The sequence below is a fragment of the Homarus americanus genome, unplaced genomic scaffold (genome assembly GCF_018991925.1).
Source record: "Homarus americanus isolate GMGI-L3 unplaced genomic scaffold, GMGI_Hamer_2.0 scaffold16430, whole genome shotgun sequence".
Classification (NCBI taxonomy): Eukaryota; Metazoa; Arthropoda; class Malacostraca; order Decapoda; family Nephropidae; genus Homarus; species Homarus americanus.
The window spans coordinates 961,583-986,188 of record NW_024729259.1 but is presented as its reverse complement, the minus strand read 5'-3'; the positions used below and the strand labels follow the sequence as shown (position 1 = coordinate 986,188).

At 40.1% G+C, this 24,606-nt stretch overlaps 1 protein-coding gene and 3 non-coding genes across 6 annotated transcripts; 3 read left to right on the top strand and 1 right to left on the bottom strand.

The window, feature by feature from the left end:
• The first annotated feature begins 1,852 nt into the window (after window positions 1-1,852).
• Trnae-cuc lies at window positions 1,853-1,924 on the top strand. Its single transcript has one exon. It is a non-coding gene; the product is annotated as a tRNA-Glu (tRNA).
• Window positions 1,925-9,903: 7,979 nt separating this feature from the next.
• Window positions 9,904-9,976, bottom strand: Trnam-cau. The gene has a single exon. It is a non-coding gene; the product is annotated as a tRNA-Met (tRNA).
• Window positions 9,977-10,600: 624 nt separating this feature from the next.
• On the top strand, window positions 10,601-10,672 carry Trnae-cuc. The gene has a single exon. It is a non-coding gene; the product is annotated as a tRNA-Glu (tRNA).
• Window positions 10,673-16,729: 6,057 nt separating this feature from the next.
• Window positions 16,730-23,541, top strand: LOC121866577. 3 transcript variants are annotated; one of them, XM_042366347.1, is made up of 6 exons: window positions 16,730-16,840; window positions 19,456-19,594; window positions 19,825-20,499; window positions 20,725-20,853; window positions 21,170-21,349; window positions 22,588-23,541. In XM_042366347.1, exons 2-6 carry the CDS (start codon window positions 19,592-19,594, stop codon window positions 23,101-23,103), a joined length of 1,503 nt encoding a protein of 500 aa, XP_042222281.1. In that variant the 5' UTR covers window positions 16,730-16,840; window positions 19,456-19,591; the 3' UTR covers window positions 23,104-23,541. The 3 variants fall into 3 exon arrangements, with proteins under 3 accessions (XP_042222281.1, XP_042222283.1, XP_042222282.1); XM_042366349.1 differs by having other exon boundaries at window positions 19,456-19,599; XM_042366348.1 differs by having other exon boundaries at window positions 19,443-19,594.
• The last annotated feature ends 1,065 nt before the right edge of the window (window positions 23,542-24,606 follow it).

The window sequence follows — 24,606 nt, the reverse complement described above, 5'->3', positions numbered from 1 at the left end:
ATAATTACGCTGGTGTTGCGCCCCTTTGGTCATTTGGTCCTTTTAAATCAACAAACTACGATGCTATTTTGTTTTTCCTTTTTTTATGAATTATGAACTGGATTTCCTCTATACTTTTTTATATAACGATTTTAGTATATGTTAGGTTAGGTAATATTCCACATCGACGTACGGTAATGTAATCCTCAACCATACGGAACTTCATGAATAAGTTTATTCCAATACACTAATGATGGAATATTGTCTCCAGCTCCAAGTCGTTAATACTCTGAAATCGTAACAAAATCCAAGGCCAATGATATATAACGTGTAGTGTACCAGTAATCCTTTTTACCAGTGTTAAGTTAACAACGGTGAGCTATACAAGTTAATAACATGACCTGGAACTGTGGGATACTAATACTAATTTAACATTCAATGTTTATGGATGAAAAAACTGACAATAATTACTAACAATTTCATCAATGATAACACTCACTAATTCGCAAACTTACCCAACCCGTTTGTCCAATGAGGTGTCTCCAATCCAACCGTATTTTATTATTATCATTGTTCTTACCATAGTTCTTATCATTCTTCTTCTTATTCTTCTCATTATTATTACGCGTATTACTATATGGTCATGAACTTAAAGAACCTTTTACACTCTATACACTGACTCCCGTGCACTATGGTAACTGTCCACTAATGCACAATATTCCGCTGGGCGTATTTAAACCTCTCTTAAATCCGTCCATCAACGGCTCTCACAACGGGGATTAACGGTTTTTCACAGCTAAAAGCATCGCAGTTATAATTTTTTTTCCCGGCGTGTTGAACGAACGAATTTATGATCAAATTTTATGTAAAAAAATCGATTCCTTCTCAAGAAGTCTGGAAAGTTTGGTCATCTGCTTCATCTCAAAATTAATTGGAAAACTCTTACCGGAAAATTAGTAATTAAATGTAGCAGCATATAAAATGTTCCTATACTGTATATCATTCTGGTTCATATTGGGAATTAAGTAAATACGCGTATATAAATTATAGTTTTTTTTAGGTCATTGAGTCCTGTATAGTCATTAGGTTATTACAAAACATTACAAATTTCATAACATAACAAGAGAAATACACATTCCATCTCATACTTCAAGTCAACATTGTCTCTCAAGACCTGGAGTTCCTTATCCATTTTAAGACCGTAATACTTCTTCTGTGACAAATAATAAACCAAACTCTGCAATAAATAACAGTATCAATCCCCAAACAATAATAACGTCCCTCCTTCAGACAGTCCAGGTGAGTGAATAGACTCCATCGGCTCATAAATTTGTAAACAAAACACAGAGCCTTAAATCACACGACTCCTATAATTCTTCTACCAAATAATTTACATTAATAAACCATTATTTAATTTATCTTCCCTTCTGAGAGGACAAACGACGGTAGTGAGTGATGTTATGCATTATTTCTCAATCTATACAGACAGTTTGAAGAATATGTCAACCACTGCTTCCCACACTTCACTCTCCCTTTATAATGGAGACATGAGGGTCAGGTCTCCATTAATCCTACTGACCTGCAGGCCAACTCAGGAAATCGAGTTAATGGTGAAGGGGGAGAGGTCCTCATTGTTCAACCTCATTCCCAGTAATACCATCAAGAGAGTTTAACAACGAAGAAGAATGAAAAAAAAGAAGAAAGAAGAATATTGCTACAGCTGTAATAACTTAATGTTGGTGACCATGAACCACGGGACTCTGTAGTGTAACAATCGTTTACCCTGATTTTCGTAACAACAATCTAATTCTTTTCGTTTTATTTTTTCACCTCTTTTTCATTATATTTTCATTGTTTATCGTTCCTTTATATATCCCGTGTTGTCTAGTGGCTAGGATACGCGGCTCTCACCCGCGAGGCCCGGGTTCGATTCCCGGCACGGGAAAATTTTCCTGTGAGCTAAGTGGTGTTCCGGGTCAGGCCTTCAGATATCCTAAGTCTTCTCCCTGAACCAAGCACAGAGGAACAATAGTTTTGGCCCAGACCACCGACACTTTGCCCTTCTTTGGTCCATCAAGCCCCACCGTCAAATATATCCCACATCCTAATAGAGGAGTTGAGATGAGAACATAATTGTGTGGTAACCACGAAAGCCACTTTTCACTTGTTCTTTGTTAAAATTTAATTCTAAAACTGTTTCGTTATAATGATAAATGTTTTACCTCTAAACCTGCCATAAAACACGCCCAAAAACACTCTCAAGTGTACTTACGTTAAAGCCTTCTTTATGTGTGACCAGGGTTGAGATTCATCTGAAGTCTTTCTCTCTTGTTCGACACTCAAGTCTTATCCTGCAATACAAAAACCTGAGTCAGGCAAAAGGTCTTAAAACTGTATCAATTGGACCTTACCAAAATCAATTGAGTGTGTTATTAAAGCCAGTGTATACAACTAGTAGTTCTGCGGTTCTTTAAGGCCACACCCTTAATAACAAAGACAGTAAACAAATACCCCCTCCCCCCCAAAATAAAAAAATTAGCTTGTAATCACTTCACATGCAGCCATCTAAAATCATTGACCCTCCCTCTACCCTGAATTTATCATTACAAAATTAAATAAACATGACAAAAATCCAAATCCAATTCAAGCCATTAATTCCTCAAGGCGGATATACTGTAGGAACCAATGGACTCCAACCGCGAAATAATTCAGAATGGCTAAATAATTAAAAAAAAATGGTAGTTTTTTGCTCTCCACTCCTGCTGGTAGTACAATGAACAGAGCGTCACAAGAGGTGGGTACGGACGTGTAGCTGGACCGTGATGAGAGAAAATACTGATGATTACTGAACTCGTTTCGTCTTGTTTTGCTTAAGCCACGTACCTTGGTTAAAATGCACCTGTACTTGTTTCGAGTCATGTGTTTACAACTCTTTTAGACACAGAGAAGGAAGATAAATATATCTTCTTTAATATTCAATGGTTAACGTCCAGTGAATTAATTAACTTAATATGTATCATCAACAACATCTTATTGACACTGTGGCTCTTGTTGTTTAACCCCTGGCATGTGATATCTCTCTATTGTTTTCCACTACTACACCATCATCAATTTTCTTGTTTTCTCATTTTCCATTGTTACCTGAAGCCTCTCTCCCCTCTTTACCATTCACATGCTTCTCTTCCTCCCCCTTCTTTCCTCTTCCTTTATCTCCTCTTCCTCCATGTGCCTTTCTTCTATACCTGATCTGTTTTTCTCGTTCTCTTCCTTTTCTCTCCCCTCTTCTTCCCCTATATACCATTGTACTTCCTTCCCTTGTCTCTCTCCTATTCGCTTCTCTTGCCCTGACCTCTCTCCCTATTTCCCCCTCACCCTTTCCTCACTCCCTTCCTTTCCCGATCCTCTCTTCCTCCCCCTATTCACCCTTACTCCCAATATACTCCCTTCCTCACTCGATCTCCCTCTCCTCCCATTCCTCTTCCTCTCATCCCCTCCCCTACCTTAACTTCCTCTTACCCCTTTCCCCTACCCCCCCTAACTTCCTTTCACCCCTTCTCCCTTCCTTCTTCTCCCCCCTCCTACCCCCACACCCCTCCTCCTCCTCCGACGCGGCAGAGGACGTCATCAGTACCATGATCGTCCATCCCGGGGAGGGCAGCCACCCGCCCGCTATATTGGATCATTCCCCGGTCCGCAGCCCCACTTGCCGGGGATTTGCATTCAAAGTCGCGCTCGCTGACTTGTGATGGCCCGCTGTTGGTGCTTCCTAGTGCTGCTGGTGATGTATGGCGCTAGTAGTACTGGTAGTGGTAGTGGTGTTGCATGGTGTCGGTAGTGGTGGTGAAGATTCATGGTGCTGGTAGTACTGGTGATGCTTGATTTTGGTAGTACTGGTAGTGGTGATGATGATACATGGTGCTGGCAGTACTGGTAGCAAAGGTGATGATATATGTTTCAACAAAACATAATCCTCCTGGGGGCGGTGTTGGTGACAATCACTGGTAGTATCATCTACAAAATGGTATCGTATAACCTTCATTTCAAGTTGTGTTTAATTTTTGTCCAGTATTTTTGTCGCTTGTAAAAAAAAAAAAAGATGTATCAACTCTTAAGCATATTACAGGTATAAAGGCTTTATTTTATCATACTAAAGAAGACTCAAGCAGCCAACCCTACAACAAGAGTGAAGACGAACCGCATCAATGAGCCTCACGCCTACTCAAGTACCCAGGTGAACAGAATGGGTAAGAGACAATGAGAGGAAGAACGCCGTCACGTATCTACAAGTCAACAAAGTGTCCAGTGGCGAGTTTGCAAAAGGTTGTAGAAATTCACTTTTATATAGACCACCCAAGGCGCTCGAGACGGGCTTTTTCATGTCGGGATGAATTTTTCTCAAGCATAGGTGAGACAATCTTTACCGAGATGGGATTGCCCAGGACGGCTTGTCTGTGATCCTTTGGGGAAAATTGTCTGGGTGCTGAATGTGCGAGTATTTCCCACTGGCTGGTTCCCTCCCTGTGTCGGGAAACTTGCATACCGGCATAAGTTTCTTTGATGTTCCGGGAAGAATTTTTACCATCAAATAATTGGCTGCGGAGGAGGAGAAGGATAAGAGAGCAGACAGAGTGATATGAAAGACCGTGTGGATATCTAGCTCCCGGGTCTACTAAGAATGCTGAACCTCCAGTCACAGATAAATAATACTCAAGGAAGTGATCTCCAACATTTGTGTTAGGGGAATTTTTAGATAGTAGAACCAAAGAGTGCATCTGCTAATGTGTTTATGAATATACTCCACAAAATAGAAATGGAAACTTGCAATTACCATACTCGTCCATAACATTGTTGGGTTATATTCGCCTACAGTGTTTCATGAAGATCCAGTGTTATTTAATTCAACTTGTTTACGTTTACACCTACACAGATACTCAACAGTGGTCATAAATCCTAAAAAAAAATAAGCTGGGAAAGTAGGACCTGAAGATCCATCCCAGCTTAATTCACCTGATTATTAACCAACTTAAGCTAACTCAACCATACCTAACGCCCCCCAGGTATCTTTAGTGATTAACCTTCAGGTGGAATAAGCTGAGGGGTGAACCATCAGAAAATCCAGAGGAAATACCAATCATCGTACTCGCCAAAGAGGCCTATACATGAGACAGCATTGTGATAAAGTTCGAGATTCAAGAGCAGTTGGTTCTTGAGGTGTGATCAATGCCCGGACACACGAACAATGTGACGATAATATTCTTAACGTTACCAAGATGTGGATTATAATCTCATGAAGGGTCACACCCAATACTGGCTCAGACTAATTTCAAAATATGTGATAGTGAGTTACATCGGGAATGAAACTCCTTTGATGGCGTGCTAACTAACAGGGAACGATAGGGTTAAGGTAATTCAATATACCAGTTTGCGGGTCATCAGGTGAATAGCCCGTTGTGAAATTGACCGGCTGTATCATGTAGTGTTGGAGTAGTCTAATGACACAATGATGTTACAGTAAATGATATTCAAATTACAGTAACAGACGCGACAATGTACTGTAGGACACAGCAGCTCATCGTAGGCCTTCCATACATGAATTACTGTACCGGTATGAAAAGGAAGTTGTTTTTGTGGGAATCAAAACCGAGTGAATAATAGTTTACAATCCAGTAAGTTGAGGCACCCAATAAAACAACAACAATGACTAAGCGACGCTACAGTAAACTTCTTCCAATTATCATCACAACAACAGAGATAACACCTGCAGATAAGGCCCCCATTCATTGTTTACGTCCACACTTATATTTTTTGCCGAAATACTAAAGGTATTGACAAGTCAGCACCTTAGAGTCGCAAAAATTTCTCTTCATTGCTAGCTTACCCAGGCGTCCTCAGTACCTCGGCTGCTCGTAAACTCAACCCTTTAGAGGCTGTAAACTTTAACTGCAAATCAGGACACCAGGAAAATTCTGAGCCGGAGAAATATTGACAAGGATCTGTACCAGTAGACTTTACAACGAGTTAAAAGTTACATTTATCCTTTTAGTCTTTTATTATTGAGAATTATCACATAATTTCTAAATATACGTCGAACATGAACTGAGAAGCACTAGAAGAACATTCGATATTTAATATTTTGTTCAGAAAATAAACGTAAGAAACACATGAATAACAAAAATACTTAACAAAGACAAACAAATATTAAATAAAGATTGGGAGTAGTTTAAGTTATTCACTAGAATACTGAAATTATGGTCAAAAGAGTAAGAAATTAACTGTGGCCCACGTAGGGTATAAAAAAAGAGACGTCTTTCTTACCCCAGGTGTATCTAAGCCAAGTATTCATACAAATTAAAAAAAAATCAACAAACGCAAACTAACACCAGCAGCAGACGGCGGTGCACCAAAAACAAGCAAACATTCCACACAGTCACTCCTTTAGCGCTCCAAATTGGTGGAGGAAAGCCTTGGTACGTAGGACATTTTCCTCCTGTGAGTGTGCAGTCTGGGAGGAGCGGCTCTGCATGCTGGCTCTGACGTGTCCCTGGGGGGATCTTGCCGTGGCTCCGGTAATGCAATTCTCAAACCGCCGGACTGTAGGTATTTCTCCTGGCTTACGTCGCTACACTGCAGGACCAGAAGTAATTTGAACCCCATGGGTAGGATGTGTGCTAATTCCTTGACTAAGAAGAGCTAATTCCTGCAGTAGATTGGTTCTTTCCCTTAATCAAAATAGTGTTAGTCCTTCAACCGTAAGAGCTCTAAACGTCTGACTTCTGTGTGATTAGTTACATATTTTAATCCGAATACAACACATATTTAGCTTATAAAACTCTCACAATACCGAAAAGATGTACAATATATTACTTTGATTTTAACATAATTTAATTTGCATCATAAATAACAGGATTTTTTAAATTGAATTGAAAAGTTAATTTATTCCTTTATAATTACCAATAGCATCACCTTGACAAAATAAGGATTCCAGGCTTTCATTCATAAACAACACGTTCTCTTATAAGTGAAAACAATATTTTTGGGAGCGAGAGAGAGAGAATGTGCACATAAATATGCTATCAATTATTTAGTACAAGTTTGTTTATCATTTTACACAACATTCCCACAAAATTTAGGGATTTATTCCTTTTATTTTTTTTTTAATTATTACGAATACGTTATCCAATTCACACACAAACTTAGAGATGTGACCTAGTGTTAAAATTGTTTTCTCTGTACCAAATGGCTGAGAACTCCAAAGACACTGTCAGCTTCACTAAACAAGGCTTATGTCCAGACCTCGCGAACACGTCCGTCAAAGTCCAGATAAGAGAGACAGGTTCCTGCTGTTACTACCATGCACGCAAAAACCCTGAGTCCATCTCCTTTAATATATCTCAGCCTTGAGGGCCTTCTCCAGGAGGGTGACCCGAATTAAGAGCAGCAAAGAGTATACCTCCATTTATATATTCACATTTATATATAATGAGATAATAGGAAGGCATGTCGCTTGGGAGTATCAACCTTGCTACGCACTTAAAGACCTTCGTTGTAGCGCAGTAATAACATTATAACAACAACAACATCCTGGGAGCGAATTATCAATATCTTGTACAATATTTGTTCGTCATAACTGAGAAAAAATTATAGTTTAGCTAAAATAAAGTTTCAGCGCAATTTTGATGAGGTCTTGCCCACCGTCTGTGTAGTTTTTAGCTTAAGTGAGTCAGTGATATGTGAACTCATATCTTCAGTTAGGGGACAATTTCTGGCCTGAGAAACCCATGGTGTATTCCAAACCTTCTCGCTAAGTTAAGTACGAGCAGCTAGGGAGAAGTAAAAGTAAAGTGGTGGTTCATCTGGCCTCAAAATAACTTTCCTTATTTTTAAAATTTGTTTAGTGCCGAGACGGAGACTTAATGAACGGTACCCAAAGCCTGGACGTTGAAGCACATCAATTCATTAAAATGGGTCTTCAACCTGGAGTACGCGTACCTCTTCCCCCCCCCCCCCTAAGAGTACGTCAGGGAGTTTTTTTATGAGGGTTCGCTACGTCTCGACCAAGGTTTGAAAAAATCATCGAGTGAATGAACATGAATTAACACGTTATAGTTCTTATTGCTCCCCTCGGATAAATTTAATGAGTGATTACTAAACTTCAGGCGTATAGGTAGGACATGTCAATAAAATTCAAGGGATAGTTGCCTTGTAAGACGTTGCGAATCAATGCATTAAATCACATACAATAACAAAATCACTCGGTGAACTTACAAGTATTAAGAACGTCTTGACAACAGTGATTTTTTTTAACAATGTAGAAATACTGACTTCGTGTGACCACACCACATCACACTAACATCTGAGCTCTTTTGACTGATATTGCTGTTATATGTATTGCTGAGCACGAACAGGAAACTAAAAGTGAAAAGGATAAGTGTTGTTTTCATACAGTCTTATCTTAATCTCGGCCGCCTTGCATTTTGGGAACGAAAGCTTATTGTCCCTAACCGACGACGTCTACAAGTACCTCTTGTGTGCCAGGAGGCAACAGTTGCAAACGCGATAACCAGTTTAGTTCTAATAAGTTTCAGTGACACAAAAGAAATCCCGAAGAAAAAGGTGTAAAAGCCTCACAACAGAGGTTAATACGGGCGGCCTGAGAGTCAACAGGAGGCGGCTCGGTGTTAAGTGTTCACTAACAAAGATGGAACAAAATCTTGAGCGGTTAAATTTTCCATGATATTGGCTGGGTAAATTCCTTAATAATGAGCCAAGTTCAATCGGATTACTAGTACAATTATCTCTCTATCGCGAGCAAATACCAAAGACGAACTGAGGTGCCTCTCTTCTTTTTTTTTCCTTTCTGTTGAGTCTGGAGAAAAAGTAAACCTTTGTGGACTATAACCAAAGTTTACTATGCCCCAACTTTTCTTTTTACATTTTAAAGGTTGTTGCAGAGACTACGACGTTATGAACGGCGCTTCATACTCTGGCAATTGATGAACCTAAAGCCTTAAGGCTTAAACAATAACAATATTTTTTTTCCTCTGCAACAGAAACTCTATGGAAATTATCAGCAACATTATCTTATAGAGAAAGTCAACAACTTATCGCGAGACAAACTTATTCCCTCATGAAGCAAAGAAACAGCATCAACAACTTATAATATTATTAATTTAGCAATAAAAACAGATCAAGTTCTGCACGCGATTTAAAAATATTTTGTCGGTGAAACTAATAGAATGTTGTACCATAACACCTGATAGCAGTAACCTGTCTGAACAAATATATAAAACAAAAAGTAGAAGACATAAGATAGATAACTTGTAAAACCATAAACGCACAGGACAACTTTGTTTCCTGTGTGTAGAAATTATTATACTAAAAGAAAGACAAAGGTGGACAGAAAGAGGAAGAGAGAGAGACGGAGTGAAGAAATAATTGATATTGGAATATGATAAAGAAAAAGAGAGGGGGAATAGGGAGAATTCACTAGCACAAATATGAAAGAGAAGAGAAGGGAAGGGGAGACTATGATAGGTTTTAAAGAAGGACAGGAGATGAGAGAGAGAGGCTGAAAGACTGACACAAAACTGCACCAAAGGAAACAACCATCGAATTCTTCATCAAATCCAAAACAAACTTCAATTTATTTCTATTGACTCCTAAACTCTACCAAATTTTAGTGTGAATTATCCTGGCTATGATAATAAACTCTATGAAACCCCTTTTCCGACTGACTTGACAGAAAGAAAAGTACTCCTAACCCGCTCGCACCTCGGGTTCCCCACTGCAACCTCGGCCTGCTCCCAATATACACTCATAACACAGTTGTATGTGAATCTTATTGTTGGTCATCCCCCTTCGAATGGGATACCTCATCAACCCGATTTTATGACAAAAGTTTTGCAATATTTTGAGAAAAACCTTTGCCCCGAGTGAGGATCGAACTCACGACCTTGAGATTATGAGACTCACGCGCTGCCTACTGCGCCATCGAGGCTTACTTTCTTTTTAAAAGTGGATGAAATTTGAAAATATTTTCTTTGGATAGAATTATGCTTACTATGGCTTTTGAGAACAAAAATAATATAAAGCAGACAAATCAAGTCCAAAATAATGATAACTACCAAAATTAAAGGTTCCTCTCACCGTCTCCCAGCCGATCGCACGGCACAAGGCCCTGTGGGGAACAAGTGGTTGTTTGGGTTCACACTCAGGATGGGATGGAGGTAGGCGTGGCTTAGTAGTTGACCTCCGTCATGTATGGCGGCGCTGGTTGACCTAGACCACGAGGCACACACTGGGGAATTCGCGGGGTCGGCTACTCAGCGACAAACAGCGTTTGTAGGGGAGGGATCCACTACAGCCCTCCCGCAGCGTTAACTTGCCGGCGGCCGGTCGTCCGTTTTTTGTTACGTTAAGTACAATGTTGACGTTCTTCTTTCTACAGCTTTTAGTGTCGTAATGATGAATCTTTTCGATGATAATACTTAACGTTAAGGACTGTGTTCATAGTACTGGTACGTGATGATGGTCGCTTGCTAAAAAAATACCGAGTTAACAATAATGGTTAACTCCTAGGTCGACTAATTTTATGAAGAGTACATTTCATAACTCCAATATATCCCGTGTTGTCTAGTGGCTAGGATACGCGGCTCTCACCCGCGAGGCCCGGGTTCGATTCCCGGCACGGGAAATTTTTTTAAATGGACTCCATAACGTATGTTGGCGTATTGCACTGCATTGATGGAATGGTGGTGTCCTGCTAACTTAACCATGCAGCTCTATTAGCCAAACTAACCGCTGCCAGTTTTATTTCGTGAATAATATTAAAACCAAAAAACTATTACCACTGCTGCTGTAACACACTGACACAGTTCGTGCTAAAAGCTTAATTCGAATGACAAAATTAATTTTATATATATATATATATATATATATATATATATATATATATATATATATATATATATATATATATATATATATATATATAACAACTACTTCAGTTCGATGACTTAATCCCCTGAATACAATGTCATAGTACTCAGGAGGTTAAAAATACATTATTCATCCCTTTAGTTCATTGTACTTGGGAACAATGAACAGAACCTCAACCAAAACACCTACATTATATTAAAAACCACAATATCATAAAATTATCTAATAATAACACCAAGTAAGAGCATAATCTGTGTTCCGGACAAGTGATGGGATAGAGGTAATTTCACCCTCTGATACGGGTACAGACAGAACAGACCTGAATTTCAACCACATAATCAAACTGAGCCAAAGACAAGTCAAGACCTCGCATCATCGCTCTGTCAACCTCGAAAATAATTAAAAAGTCAGAGGAGAAAATCAATGGATTATTAAACAGGGAACTTTTAGAGCTTCTCATTTCGCTGGTGATTGACGAGACGATAAGACTGGAGAGGTGTTGGATGGGTGGGGCGGGGAGGAGAGGATGGGAGAATAACACAAGGATATGGGAGAATATGTGGGGTGGGAAGAATATGTGGGGTGGTGAGAATATATGAGGTGGGGAGAATAAGTAGGGTGGGGAGGATATTTGGAGTGAGGAGAATATGTGGGGAGGGGAAAGTGAGGAAATTATGAGCATAAACAGAGTAGACTGAGTGCAGGGGAAAGATGAGCTTGAGTTGGGGGAGAGTGGGGGAAAAATAGGGGAAGGTGACAATTGAACGGGGTGGGGGAGGAGGGTAGAGAAAATAGGGAAAGATGGAGTAAGAGGAGGGTAAATAAGGCGAGAACTGAGGAAGAAGAAGAAGATGGTAAAATTTCGTGATAATGATACGCGAGAAGGGGAAGAAGGAAGAAGAAATTGAGACTATAAAGGAGAGAGAGAGAGAGAGAGAGAGAGAGAGAGAGAGAGAGAAACTTAGGCAGAAGGGAATTCATGTGTCGAGTAGAGGAGCCAAGAAAGTTAAATGGAGTGGGGAGTGGAGTGGGGAGAGGAGTGGGGAGAGGAGTGGGGAAGTTAAGACGGAGGACAGAGAGTTGTGGGGAGATAGGTATAGTGACGCGGGTTACAAGTGGTATATTGGCCCCAGTCATACCAGACCCCATTAACTCAACCTAAACCTAAACCAATAAGACTGGCGGATCCAACACATTTCAGAATACAACAAAGTAACTCAATAATCAAGTAGACTTCCTTAGTGACGAGTAAAAAGAGTCGTATTATGTCACAAGATAAGGAACAAAATAGCAACACACCGAAAAAAAAATTACATAAAAAAATATAATAAAAATCCCTCCACAACATTCAATATCCAGACAAATATAATTAGTTGACAGATTTTTTTTTATTTTACAGAATTTGTGATTAGTTATGTGATGTTTGAACTGGCTTACAACACGAGCGTAAACATCGTGGTTGTTGACGGACAGATATAAACACACAACCCCTACCATAAACACACTAAACATTCACTAGCAGAAAATGGGTACAAAATCCAGCCAGTTGAGGCATTATCTTCCGTAACCAGTCTACAAATAGATCAATATTTCTCTCATAAGTCACAGTGGTGATCTAGACGGTGTAAATAAGATGGAAATGTTATAGAACAAAACCAGGAAAATAAAATTGAAGAAGCCACTGTGTTGCTCTTTAACGGTCGCTGGGGCTGTGACTCCGAGACAACCTTCCCTTGACACATCTCTTGTTAGTCTCAGGCCTTCCACTCACGCGTCTTCGTCTCTCCAGAAAAATTAATCATCAAGAAAAAAACTTACTCCTTAATGGTGCAAAGTATGTTACTCAATACCTATACCAAGAACTACTATGTATTTGCTTTAGGTAATGATTGAGGTTGTGACTAGTATTGATAAATATTACTGGATGTTTCTACGAAGGTCATGGGAATTGGGTTGCGTGATGATAATCAGGCACACGCTTAATCACCAGGTGAGTAGGATCACGCCCAATCACCAGGTGAGTAGCGCCACGCCCAGTCACCAGGTGAGTAGGATCACGCCCAATCACCAGGTGAGTAGCGCCACGCCCAGTCACCAGGTGAGTAGGATCACGCCCAGTCACCAGGTGAGCAGGACCACGCCCAGTCAGTCAGTCACACACCCCACAATACACCGTCCTCATCATCATCTCGTTCAGAAGCATTTCACGGGAAAGAAAACTTCAAACGCCTCCACTCCGATCTCACATTCTCCAATAAAAAATTCGCTCTCGGCAACATGGGCAGACAGCCCCTGTGCCTCACGGAAACAACTTCAATGAAACCCCAATTGGATTTTCGTTCATTTGCGCCGGAACTTTTGCCTACCAACCGACGTCCTGGTATTCAATTACCTGCTCCCCCGGGGGCGGAGTTAAGATCAAAGGGGAATCCCCGATCCTGAGCTCGATATCAAAGGACTTTTAAATTGTGGATTCATAAGGACTAGTTAATGGCTCCGAAGGTGGCGGTGACGAGGGAGGACCAGCCAGCAGGTGTACTGGCCAGGAGAGGGAGGGAAGAGGATGATTTCGCCAGTTGTACTAATTAATTTTAAAGTGGGTCCCATAGGCCTGACGGTCTGTTAGGGGCAGTGTACACGAGGAACAATGGCTGGCACTACTTTCACTTCCCCAACTGGAAAATTAGGTACCCATTCCCAGCTGGGTTAGTAAGGGGTGCCCCGTGTACGAACCAGCGACCCTTAAGACGGGAAGCGAGCGTTATAGTCACTCGGTCGCCGCACACCCAGAGGATTTATGAACAACAATAAAAGCATTACAATGGGATAGGGGGAAGAGGATAAAGAGTCAACAACAGCAATATGAAAGGGGGAAGAAAGGCAGGAAGGAAGGAAATGACGCAGGAAAATACAATGAGGAAGAAAAAAGAAAGAGATAGGAAACAAAAGGAACAACATAGTAACAATAAAGAACTAAGAAAAACATAATGACTCGAGACCTTTAGTAACATTCAAACACGTGACCAAAAGAAACAACGAAAACAAAAACAAGAAACAAAAGACTATCTTCCTTTCCTCACCCTTTTCCTCCCTATAATAACATTCCAAGACGATTGTTTATAGATTAACAACGATGGTAAGAAAATGGAAAATATAAACAAGTGTAAAGACTGAGGGAAAGGAGTAGAGTTCAGAATGAAGGAAGAATCCCAGAGAGCGATAATACTGAGAAAAAAAGAAACAGATTATAATGTAAACAAATTTAAGAATGAAATATGGAAGGGCCCAACAAAACCCATGAACATAAGACCACGAGATAATGATGAGGATGGCTCAAATAAACCCAAAGAGAGTAAAGAAATAACCCCAAAGACGGTGATGACGAAGGGGAAGAGGAGAGATAATGGGCAAGGAGAAGCAAGAGGAGGAGGAGGCGACGATGGTGCAGGGTGGTGGAGGAGGCGGAGGCGGCGGCAGGAGCCAGGTCTGGGAGATAGGGATGCTCATAATTACATTAGAGATTAAAGTTGAATGTATCAGCTGATGCACATGTGGCCAGGGGAGCCGCGGGGCTGAGACACCGTCGCTGCAAATTGGTGAGGCTGTACGCGATGATAAAGAGATGATGGAGGGGAGGCAGTATTCAACTATTCATGTCGTGTTTCCAGTGAGAGTATTCGTGGTGAAGCCTGATGGACGTTGTGTTACGGGATTTCGATACGACCGGGGTTGTTCCTCCTATATAGGGTTAGATGTAATGTAGGAATGATGATTATTTGGGTCAAAAATTGAGGAGATGATGGCATGTAGAGTTAGTTTGAATTTACATAAAACGCTAAAATTAAACGATTTTTAAGTCATGTTTAATTGAAAGTCACATAAAATACTGGAATTACATATCATTATGATGCACTTCTTCAAAAGCTTTAGACACATATTGACATTTTCTTTTTCATGAATTCGAAACAAACGGAAACTAACCGAGATTCGAATATAACGCTGAAATTATTCGATTATTCTGTTGAGTCTCCTCCACTGGTAATTTACAAAGCTTTCTGTGCTATATTTTTCTCTCCGAATATGGACACGACTTTTCTTGCCCAAGGATTAAACGCAAAATGGACGCGATTGAGGTCCGGATAAATGCTGGAGATATTCGATATTTCGTCGAGTTTCTCGCGAGAATTGATGATAAAACTTTATGCCCTTTCGTTTTCAGTATTTGGAAACGATTATTATTATTATTATTATTATTATTATTATTATTATTATTATTATTATTATTATTATTATTATTATTATTAAGATTCAATGCAGTGTGAATTACGATCAAGATTTACACAAGTTGTCGGATTAATCAATACTACGATGAGATCAACGAACTGAACGAGATGTGAACGAACGGTGGAATCATTCGGAATTAATGGAATTACTCGTTCAAAACTCAGAGTAAGTCTTTCTGTCCGTTTTTCTGGATTCAAACGCAAACTGAAATCATTCGAAAATTAGATGAAAACTGATATTAATAGAAATTCATAAAAAAAAAGTTTACCATCATTAGAAAAAATATATATATATATTTTTTGACGTGTTGATAAAAATAACGACTGGTTTCCCCTGGCCTGTGAGAGTGTGGTGTTCAGCTGTCTGTCATTTACGCAACTGGAAAAACTTATTATCTTCTCCATCTAAACATTTCTCGCTTCCGGGATGAAAATGAAAATAGAAAGTGGTTTGTGCTTTGATGAAAACCAGGCGCGTGATGGTGGACATTTTTGTTTTACATCCATTAGTAACTGTGCTAGAATGGAACCTCTCTCACGGTGAACTAAACGGCTAATACTGCAGAAAAATTATTTTTTGGGGACAAATTAATACTTTACTAATATCCTATCTAGTATATTTATGTATGGTGATACATAAAATCTAGAGATATCATTAATTCGTTCCCAAAAAATTATTATGAAACGATACTAAAAACCATGAACAGCATTATGTAATCTCGCTGATAAAACTAAAGTGAATTTCTAAAAGTTTTAAGGTGACTTTTTCTGACACAACTCTGGTTATTAACCTCATTTGCATATAATAAGAAAAAGAAATTTCCTTTTGACGGCATTAACTGAATTAAAGTTTTATTTCTTAATTTTGTTGAAACTGTAGATATATTAAAATGCCACCCGTTGGACTGCCATATTCAGATTTCTTAATTATGTTAATCAATTTACTCTGGGAAGAAAATCACCGAGTCTTCGTTGTTTTTTCTTATATTTTTCTCTCTTTTGTTGCAATCGTTTCAACAGATACCGAAAAAACATTACTACAGACCCGGTCCAGCGCTGAGTGACGGGTATGCTTAGATTATGAGCCAAGTAACTACGCTTATCTGTTGTTGTTGTTTTTTTTTAATCTATCCATATGAATTACATAAACTATTAATTTACCTTTGTAATATTGTTGAGGTCTTAGGTCTGTATCTTCACGGGGCTGTAATACTCGATAATCTCTAGAACTATTTGTTATATATTTCATTTCACATTTAATAAAATAAATATTAATCTATCAATAGTGTATTATATGACATTTAAAGTCAAACGGATTATGATCGTTTTATTGAGGTATGTACAGTAGTTAAGTGAACTCTCTCAATAAACACAACTCATTCCTCACATCAACACATCCCCACGAGCAGCGAGGAGCGGTGGGTACACCTGAACACAACCTTTGATATAATTAACCTAGAGTAAGATGACGTAACAGGTCTGGTGAAGTGTCGCCGTTCTTATTCTGGCGCCAGACCAGCCATGAGCTACCCAGTTGCCCCACGTCGCTTGTGCCTAAACGAGTGTGCCAAGTGTTCTTTCCTACTGGTGTCTCTGCTGCTCCGAGAATCGTTGACGACTCACCTTGGCTTCGAGAAAAGGTAAATACAGCAAAATATATGCTTAGAATGTCTGTATTGCACTTGAGACGTATGCATGGAAATGTTACGTATATGAAAGAATGAATGTCTGTTAGTTTCAATGGTTGTTTTGTTTATTTTAGAAGTTAAGGCTTCGTAAACAGTAGCTACTTAACTCCTTTAATATGATGACAACCTCTTAGTACACTTCCATCTTACTCAGGGAATAAAACATCGTATCTAAAGGAATATGACATCAAACTCGAGTGATTAAGACTAATACACTGTACTCAAGGGGTTGATATCGTATTTAATGGGTTAACAACACCTAGATCTGCTAAACCACAACAATAACACTATAAGGAGATAAACAAAGAGCTGACACAGGAAGCAACACCCTGACCCTCACTTACATCTCTTGGCGTGTGTGTGTGTGTGTGTGCGCTAGGCCACATACAAGCCGCTTATAGAAACTGTTACAGCTACCTACCCTTCACCATAACCAGCCTCACACACACACGTACTTCCGGGAGTTAAAATCAGATTGCTACGCTCAGGTGCTACTGAATAAAAACCCCGCCATGCATTATGTTCCGCCATGCAATGAGTAATTATTTTATCACAACAAAACAGAAATTTGCTGAACGTGTTAAAATATGGTTTTGTATCGTACGGTAAAACTTCTTTAATATTTTCCTTTCTTAGCTTATTCCTCCTCAGGTAGGATGAACAGTTCGTTAGTTAAAAACATTAGTTCTTGATATTAATGCAGGTTTAATTTCTAGCGACAGAGATCAGGTCATTGGCACACATTAATAGTGCTCTAGGTATCAAAAGTTTTGTCTTATTATTTTTTATCTTAGTTGTCCTTGAAATTTCCACAACTTATTGGTTGGAACTGACCCACTCTTCACAAAGCAAAAGTTGTTCGCCTGACTCAGAGGTATATAAGAGATATATTTATTATATGATGCTTAGTATCTTATATAACTATGTACTTAAAGGCCTTGGAATTAGGTGATGCAGAGCAGTAATTTATTCTAACAATATTTACGGTACAAGTTTTTTTTCATATTGTTAGATTCCAACTTTTAAATAATGTTTATGTTGTCCTGGAACTGTATCTCAATTAGCCGTTAACCAGCAAGTAACGTGAACTGCAATACGCTTTAAAAAAATCCAGTTAAAAAAGTCAGGATTCCTCAACATCAAACATGAAAGAGCTCTTTACTGTTGTTGGTGATGGTCGACGGTAAATGTCACACACGACATTAAAAATACAAACATTTTTGCAGAATGTACTAAAAAGGCTCTTGAATCCACTTATGAAAAATAGTATACAGCGTTTTTACTAACGATCCACAAGCTTTGAAATGTATCGAGGTCAATCTCTCAAACGGCACAGTCAGACTTATCTCCGTGGTGAATCATCGTTCTCCTCTGCTGAACGCTTTGGCCTTTTACCATAAAACTTATCAGATTTTATTTTTCTCGGTTCTTCTTGGAACACTCTAGCTTTTGAGCGACGGTCAGCGACACTGAGCAAAACACAGAATATGGAATATCAAGTCTTGTTTACGTGTATTGCTATTTTTGGGGAGGATTTTTACAGTGGCTGCATATGGTTTCAACTTCAGGTACAGATAAAAACAATGAATAAAACTTGGTTTGGGCTATCGACCAGTCTCTCACCAAATATATTTCGCAAAAGACGGCTACGCACAGTCAGTGTACAGTCAATAAAAAAAAGATCGACCACTTTGCCGTGCGAAACAATATGAAACTGCGAAAACTGTAAACGTACTATACCTGTAGTTACTGGCGTCAGTTGGTTGTAATCGCTCATGTTCTATTCCACCGACCTTGGAGTAGCCGAAACTTATTTTACTAACTATAAAAAGCAACAATTTATGACAGTCATGAATAACTTTCTTAAGTCTGTCTTAGGGTTGTGGTGGTTGAAAGACATAGCACTCGCCTCCTGTCATAAGGATTACTATAGTTCCATCTCCGGGCACCACTCGTCCATTCATACTTGCCATAAATAGTGTTCTCTGATGCACGCTTCGACTTACTACACCTGCGTACTACGAATAACTTTGCCTCGTACACCTGACACTCCTGCATAAAATAAATGGGAGGCCAGACCCGGGTCGGTAACCACTTCCAAACTTTAAATTGGGAGTAACGAGACAGAGACGACTAACCCACGCACCGTGCTAACATAACCTTACCATAACAACCAGTGTAAGTTACGTATCTCTTAATTTCAATTTGCTGATTAGTGTAATTACTTACATAGAGTACGTGCTTAAAAAGACCTTAATTAATGAAATACAGTAATACATAATAACAACCAATGTAATATACCTGATTAATCCTATTGATACAGTAAGTTACGCAGAGTAGTTTCAGTCACATTACATCTGATTGGGAAAATAGTATAATAGAATCCTTTCATTATCTGAAACAGTACACGTACACAGCATATACCGGTAATTAGCAACAGTATGCGAGTTACAACAAATTATAGTTAGGGTGCTGAAATTTTCATCCAGTCAGAAATGGAATTATATACTTCTGTTTCCATCCAACAACTAACCACAGTTCCATAACGTAACAGCTTGTGCCTTCAGACACCATCACCCGCCCCTGCCTCCTGCTGGGTAACTACGCTTATAGATGAACCCCAACAGCTTCAAGGGACCTCTCCCACTGACACTCAACAATAACCGACTGGGGCTACTGTTCCTGCTTCTCACGGACTCTTAAATGGTGAGGTAAAAACTATTTCCTTTTCTAACCAATGCTAATATATACAGTATGTGCAATATGTTTTTCGTACTGAGTTAGATTTCTCGGCTGCTAGTGAAGTTTATGAAAGTAACCACGATCTTAATATTCACTTTTACGTAAAAATATAACCAACCTGTTCTCAAAACCACTTAAACTGTCTACATAGCGAGAAAGTTGTATTTTCTCATAACCTGTATGCTGGTGGACAGGATAAAGACGACAACCCAGAGGAGTGCAATGTGTGCGTCACTAACTACGACAGAGGTAAACGTCGGCCGCGCACTCTACCCTGCGGCCACACCTTCTGTTCCCTGTGCCTGGCCGACATGATCAAGAAGTCACACCTCTCCTGCCCCTCATGCCGCGTCGAACACAAGGCCAAGTCACCCACCCAGTTCCCAATCAGCTATGCTATGGAAGCTGTCATACGGAAACTAAAAATCTTGCAACTCACAGCAGCATCAGCGCCCACACCTACTGAAGACCTGTTACTGCTGCAGGAGAAAGAAGAGAATATCAACAACCTCATCAGCGGCCTTCAGAAGACACTGTCACAAATGAAGAAGTACGAGTCTCAGCTCCTAGACTGGAAGTGCCAACATGAAGACCTACAGGCGAAGATCGACATCCTAACGGAACAGAACAAAGCCGCGTTAAAACTGTTGGAGGGCGAGCTCAGTATATTGCTGTACCAACAGAAAAAAGGCGAGGAGGGAATTAAGCGGCTACAGGCCATGCAGGAGAGTCTGGTCTCGGCCAACACATCGCACAAGACAGTCTCAGACCTCGACGACCATGATGGCTGCAACGTAAAGACAGAAGAATGGATCCAGAACTGTCAAAAAATTTTCCCCGATGTCAACACCGTCCACACCTCCGTCAAGGTACTGTACGTTGCTGGCTAATTTCTGTCTTTCTCTGAGATGAGTTATGGTCTGGATCTTGTTGTGTTGAGTTTTGTTAATGGTATGTGACTGTCAGTAATATTGATCGATAAAGCTTCGGCCGAAAAACGGTTTCTTAAACTACAAAGCTTAGGAACGCTGGAGCATCATCAGTCTCCTCCTCGCACTCTTGGCTTTTAATATCTTATTTGTTGGTACTGGCAGGTGCGGGAGAACACCAAGAGGGCCTTGGAAATGATCACGGAGACCCCAGGAGATGATGGTACAGCCGTCTCCTTGGGGGACTCTACCTCTATCATGGAAAAGGTTAACCAACTAGCACCAATATTAAACGTAAGTTCCAACAAATTAAATTTCCCAGATTTATTATAGCTACAAACAAAAAAGGAACCTTGTTTAAACCAGTAAGCCAAGCTCTAAACGTTCCAACGCAAAGTTTATGATTTGTTATATAAAAAGCTCGTACATTTTCACACAACTTTTGGTGTTATATTCATGTACAGTACAAGGGACACACTGGTTGGTAACTGGAGTTGCTAATCAGAATCTGCCAAGGGAACGAGACCATTAGCTCTTAACTCCTGGCGAAGATTAATGTGTTCCGGTAACTTATGCAGTTCATGATATTGTAGTCAGTTCTTCCCAACAGGTTGAGAACCTACGAAGGCTTACTGACCCCATGAAGGCCCTGCTGGAGTCGGGGAAGGTGGTCGCTATAAAAGAGGACGGAGGCCGCCTCCGCTCTTCTAGAATATCTGTACAGCGGGGGAAGCTCCATCTCCATACTCTCCTGGACCAACCCACACCCGTCCAAGACAACACCCTGGAGGTAAGACCTTCTTACTGACCACTTTTAGTATTTTCTTAGCTAAGGCTACCCACATGCACGGTCTGGCGCCATCCTTCAAGTCACTTAACCTATGACGGGTCACGAACCTGAGACTAGTCAAGCAACGGTGAGTGATCCTATACAGAATCGGCATCACAGACTGTTGACAAGTAAACACTCCCGACTCGTTATGTCTTTTGAATCACCGATTAAATTAGTCACACTCTTGTCGAGTACACGAGAAATACTGAGTCTTGGGGTTGTGGAAATAGATTAAATAAGAAGCTCAAGCATTATTGACTGAGTACCTATCAGTCAGTGACGCCCTCTGCCTGGTTCAGCACTCACGCTTCTCTTCTCTAACTTCTCTACTAAACTGGCTCCCGCAGTGCGTGTAACTCAATAGTGGATGATCGAGATATTTTCTGGGAACTACTTGTAAGGCGTCCTTTAAGTTACTCGTCGCTCAAGAGTTCACCAGTAAATGGTTAACGGGAAGAAAAAGAACATGCACTTTCTACGAATGTAGATTAAACTTAAATCATCCAGGATAATTTTTGTTTTATTCTTTTCTTAATATTTCCCGATTCTTGTTACTCTGGACATCACTGACAACATGAAATACACTCGAGCATCCACAAAGCATGGCAGTTCCTTGCCCACTACAGTCGGTAGTAGGCAGCTACCAAACAGGGAGGTACTACCGCCTGGAAAGATGTTGGAAGCATAATGTGTTGTCTAATGGTAGACCCTGCTGCCATATGGCATCACGAAAATTGTGACGCCCCAGGTTACTGATCTGACTTTCTGCCTCATTTACACACAATTGCAGGGTCTCAATTGTTTCTCTTACCATTGACAACACAACATACATCTATCATTTCTCACTATTTATATTTTTTTTTATTTATGGCTTTTTATTATTACACGGGGTATTATTATTATTATTATTTATATTTTTTTATAAATTTATATTATTACTTTTTTATAATTATTTATTTTATATATTTTTATTAATTTTATTACTATTATTACTATTATCATCATCATAATAATTATTATTATTTTATTATATTTTCGCCCCCCAGGCCATGATGTGGGTCATTATAAATGACCTGTGCCCGGGTGGTCTAATGCCCGTAAAAAAAAAAAAAAAAAAAAAAAAGTGCCATGCCATATGAACAAGTTACAGTATGTATCTGTAGAGATAAGAATGCAATTATTCACGTCCTTTTCAGCACGATGCTCTGGCAGACCTAATTCACCCCTCCTCCACGCTGGTATTCCTGGACTTCGGATGGGCCGGGTCAACCCGCGGGCGGGTCTACATTCGTCTGAGGCCCGAAACAGGATTGTCGAAGCAGTTCCGACTGGTGTGTATGGGCCAACGTGGACCAACTTACGCCAACACGCGGGTGCTGGGAGTGTGGAATAAAGGCACCGAGTTTGAGATGGTAGGCGGCGGTGACTACGACTACAACGACGGACAGGGGGGGACACCATTACTGCAGGGACTGACCAACCGTGTAGAGTACAGAAGACCAGCCAGGGCGGGCATCGTCAGGGCACTGCATGGCCCTGAGAGCAACAAGAGTGTTCAGTATTGCATCACAACCAGAGACTGCGTTAACAGGGACTGGTACTGGGCCTTCGGTCATGTAGAGAGCGGCCTGGATGTAGTACAGGCAGTAGCCAACCACAAGTGTATCAAGGAGGTGACGGTGATGGACTGTGGCATTGTGTTGCCTCTGTAGCTGCCTGTCTCCTCCCTCATGATGTGATACACTGCCGCCGTGCGTTCAACCTTCTCTCTAGCCTCCTGGTTCACAACATTCTCAGTACAGGTAAAGGCTAGTAAGTGACAACCTTGCATCATACATCTGAGTAACAATGTCGTCTTACTGTCAACAGACTTTACACACCTAAGGCTCCTTATAATCTTTAATGGTTTGTCTGGCTTTTTTCTCATTCAGTTTATGCCATTCATTTGAGCAAAATTTTCTATAACTTTATTTACAATTTCATTTACTCATACTTGGGACTATTTTAATACTTCCACTGGCATTTACTATCGTAATTTTCTTTATTTTAATTCAGTGTTTAACTTTACTCTTATTACATTAAATTTATGCCATTTTTATTCGCTTATATTCATTCCATGTGCAGTACGGTAGGTTATATTGCACCTTCACTAGTTATTTATTTATCTATGGCTGTGTTTAGTTTAAAAATAAATAAAAGTCATATACAACAAGTTTACCCTGTACCTACACCATCGGGACCCGGGGGGCGAAAATTTTTAAATAATAACAATAACAATAATAAATGGTTCATAGTACATAAAATTTATAATAAAAAATAAAAAATTAAATAATAATGACAATAATAATAATAACACTACTGATTAATAATAATAATAATAATAATAATAATAATAATAATAATAATAATAAAGAAATACAAAAATTAAAAAGAGATCAATAGTGAGAAACGATATAGGTATGTTGTGTTGTCAATAGTAAGAGTAACAATTGAAACCCTGCAATTGTGTGTAAATGAGGCAGAAAGTCAAATCAGCAACCTGGGACTTGGTCACAATTTTCGTGATGTCATATGGCAGCAGGGTCTACCATTAGACAACACATTATGCTTCCAATATCTTCCCAGGCGGTAGTACCTCCCTGTTTGGTAGCTGCCTACTGCTTATTACCTACAGTGTGTGTGTGTGTGTGTGTGTCACAAACAATGGATTAACTTCTACACAATCGCGTATTTTCAACTCTTCTTCCTTAGCCTTTCTTCTCATCTATTCTCTTTCTTTCTCTCTCCCTCTCTCTCCTCTCCCTTTCTCCCTCTGTCTCTCGTTCCCTCCCTGGTTAACCAACCCACTTGGAGCCCTCTTCCTCCCCCTCCTCCCTCCCAACCTTCCTTTCATACACGACACACAAGATCAAAGAGAATGAGCAGTTTCGTCATATTTAATGGATGAATAAGCATCATCTGTATACGGGGAATGTGCATCCGTCACTCCATCAGTGCCTGTGTCAGGGATGTGTTGGCGGAGGGAGGGAAGGAGATGAGGTGGTTGGTGAGAGAAAGGAGAGATATAGGGAAGTCGGGTGGTTGGGGAGGGGGGATGTGAGGTGAGGTGGTGGGGGAGAATGGAGAGGAAGGTGAGGTGGTGGGGGAGGAAGAGAGGAAGGTGAGGTGGTGGGGTGAGGAGGAAGAGAGGAAGGAGAGGTGAGGTGGTGGTGGGG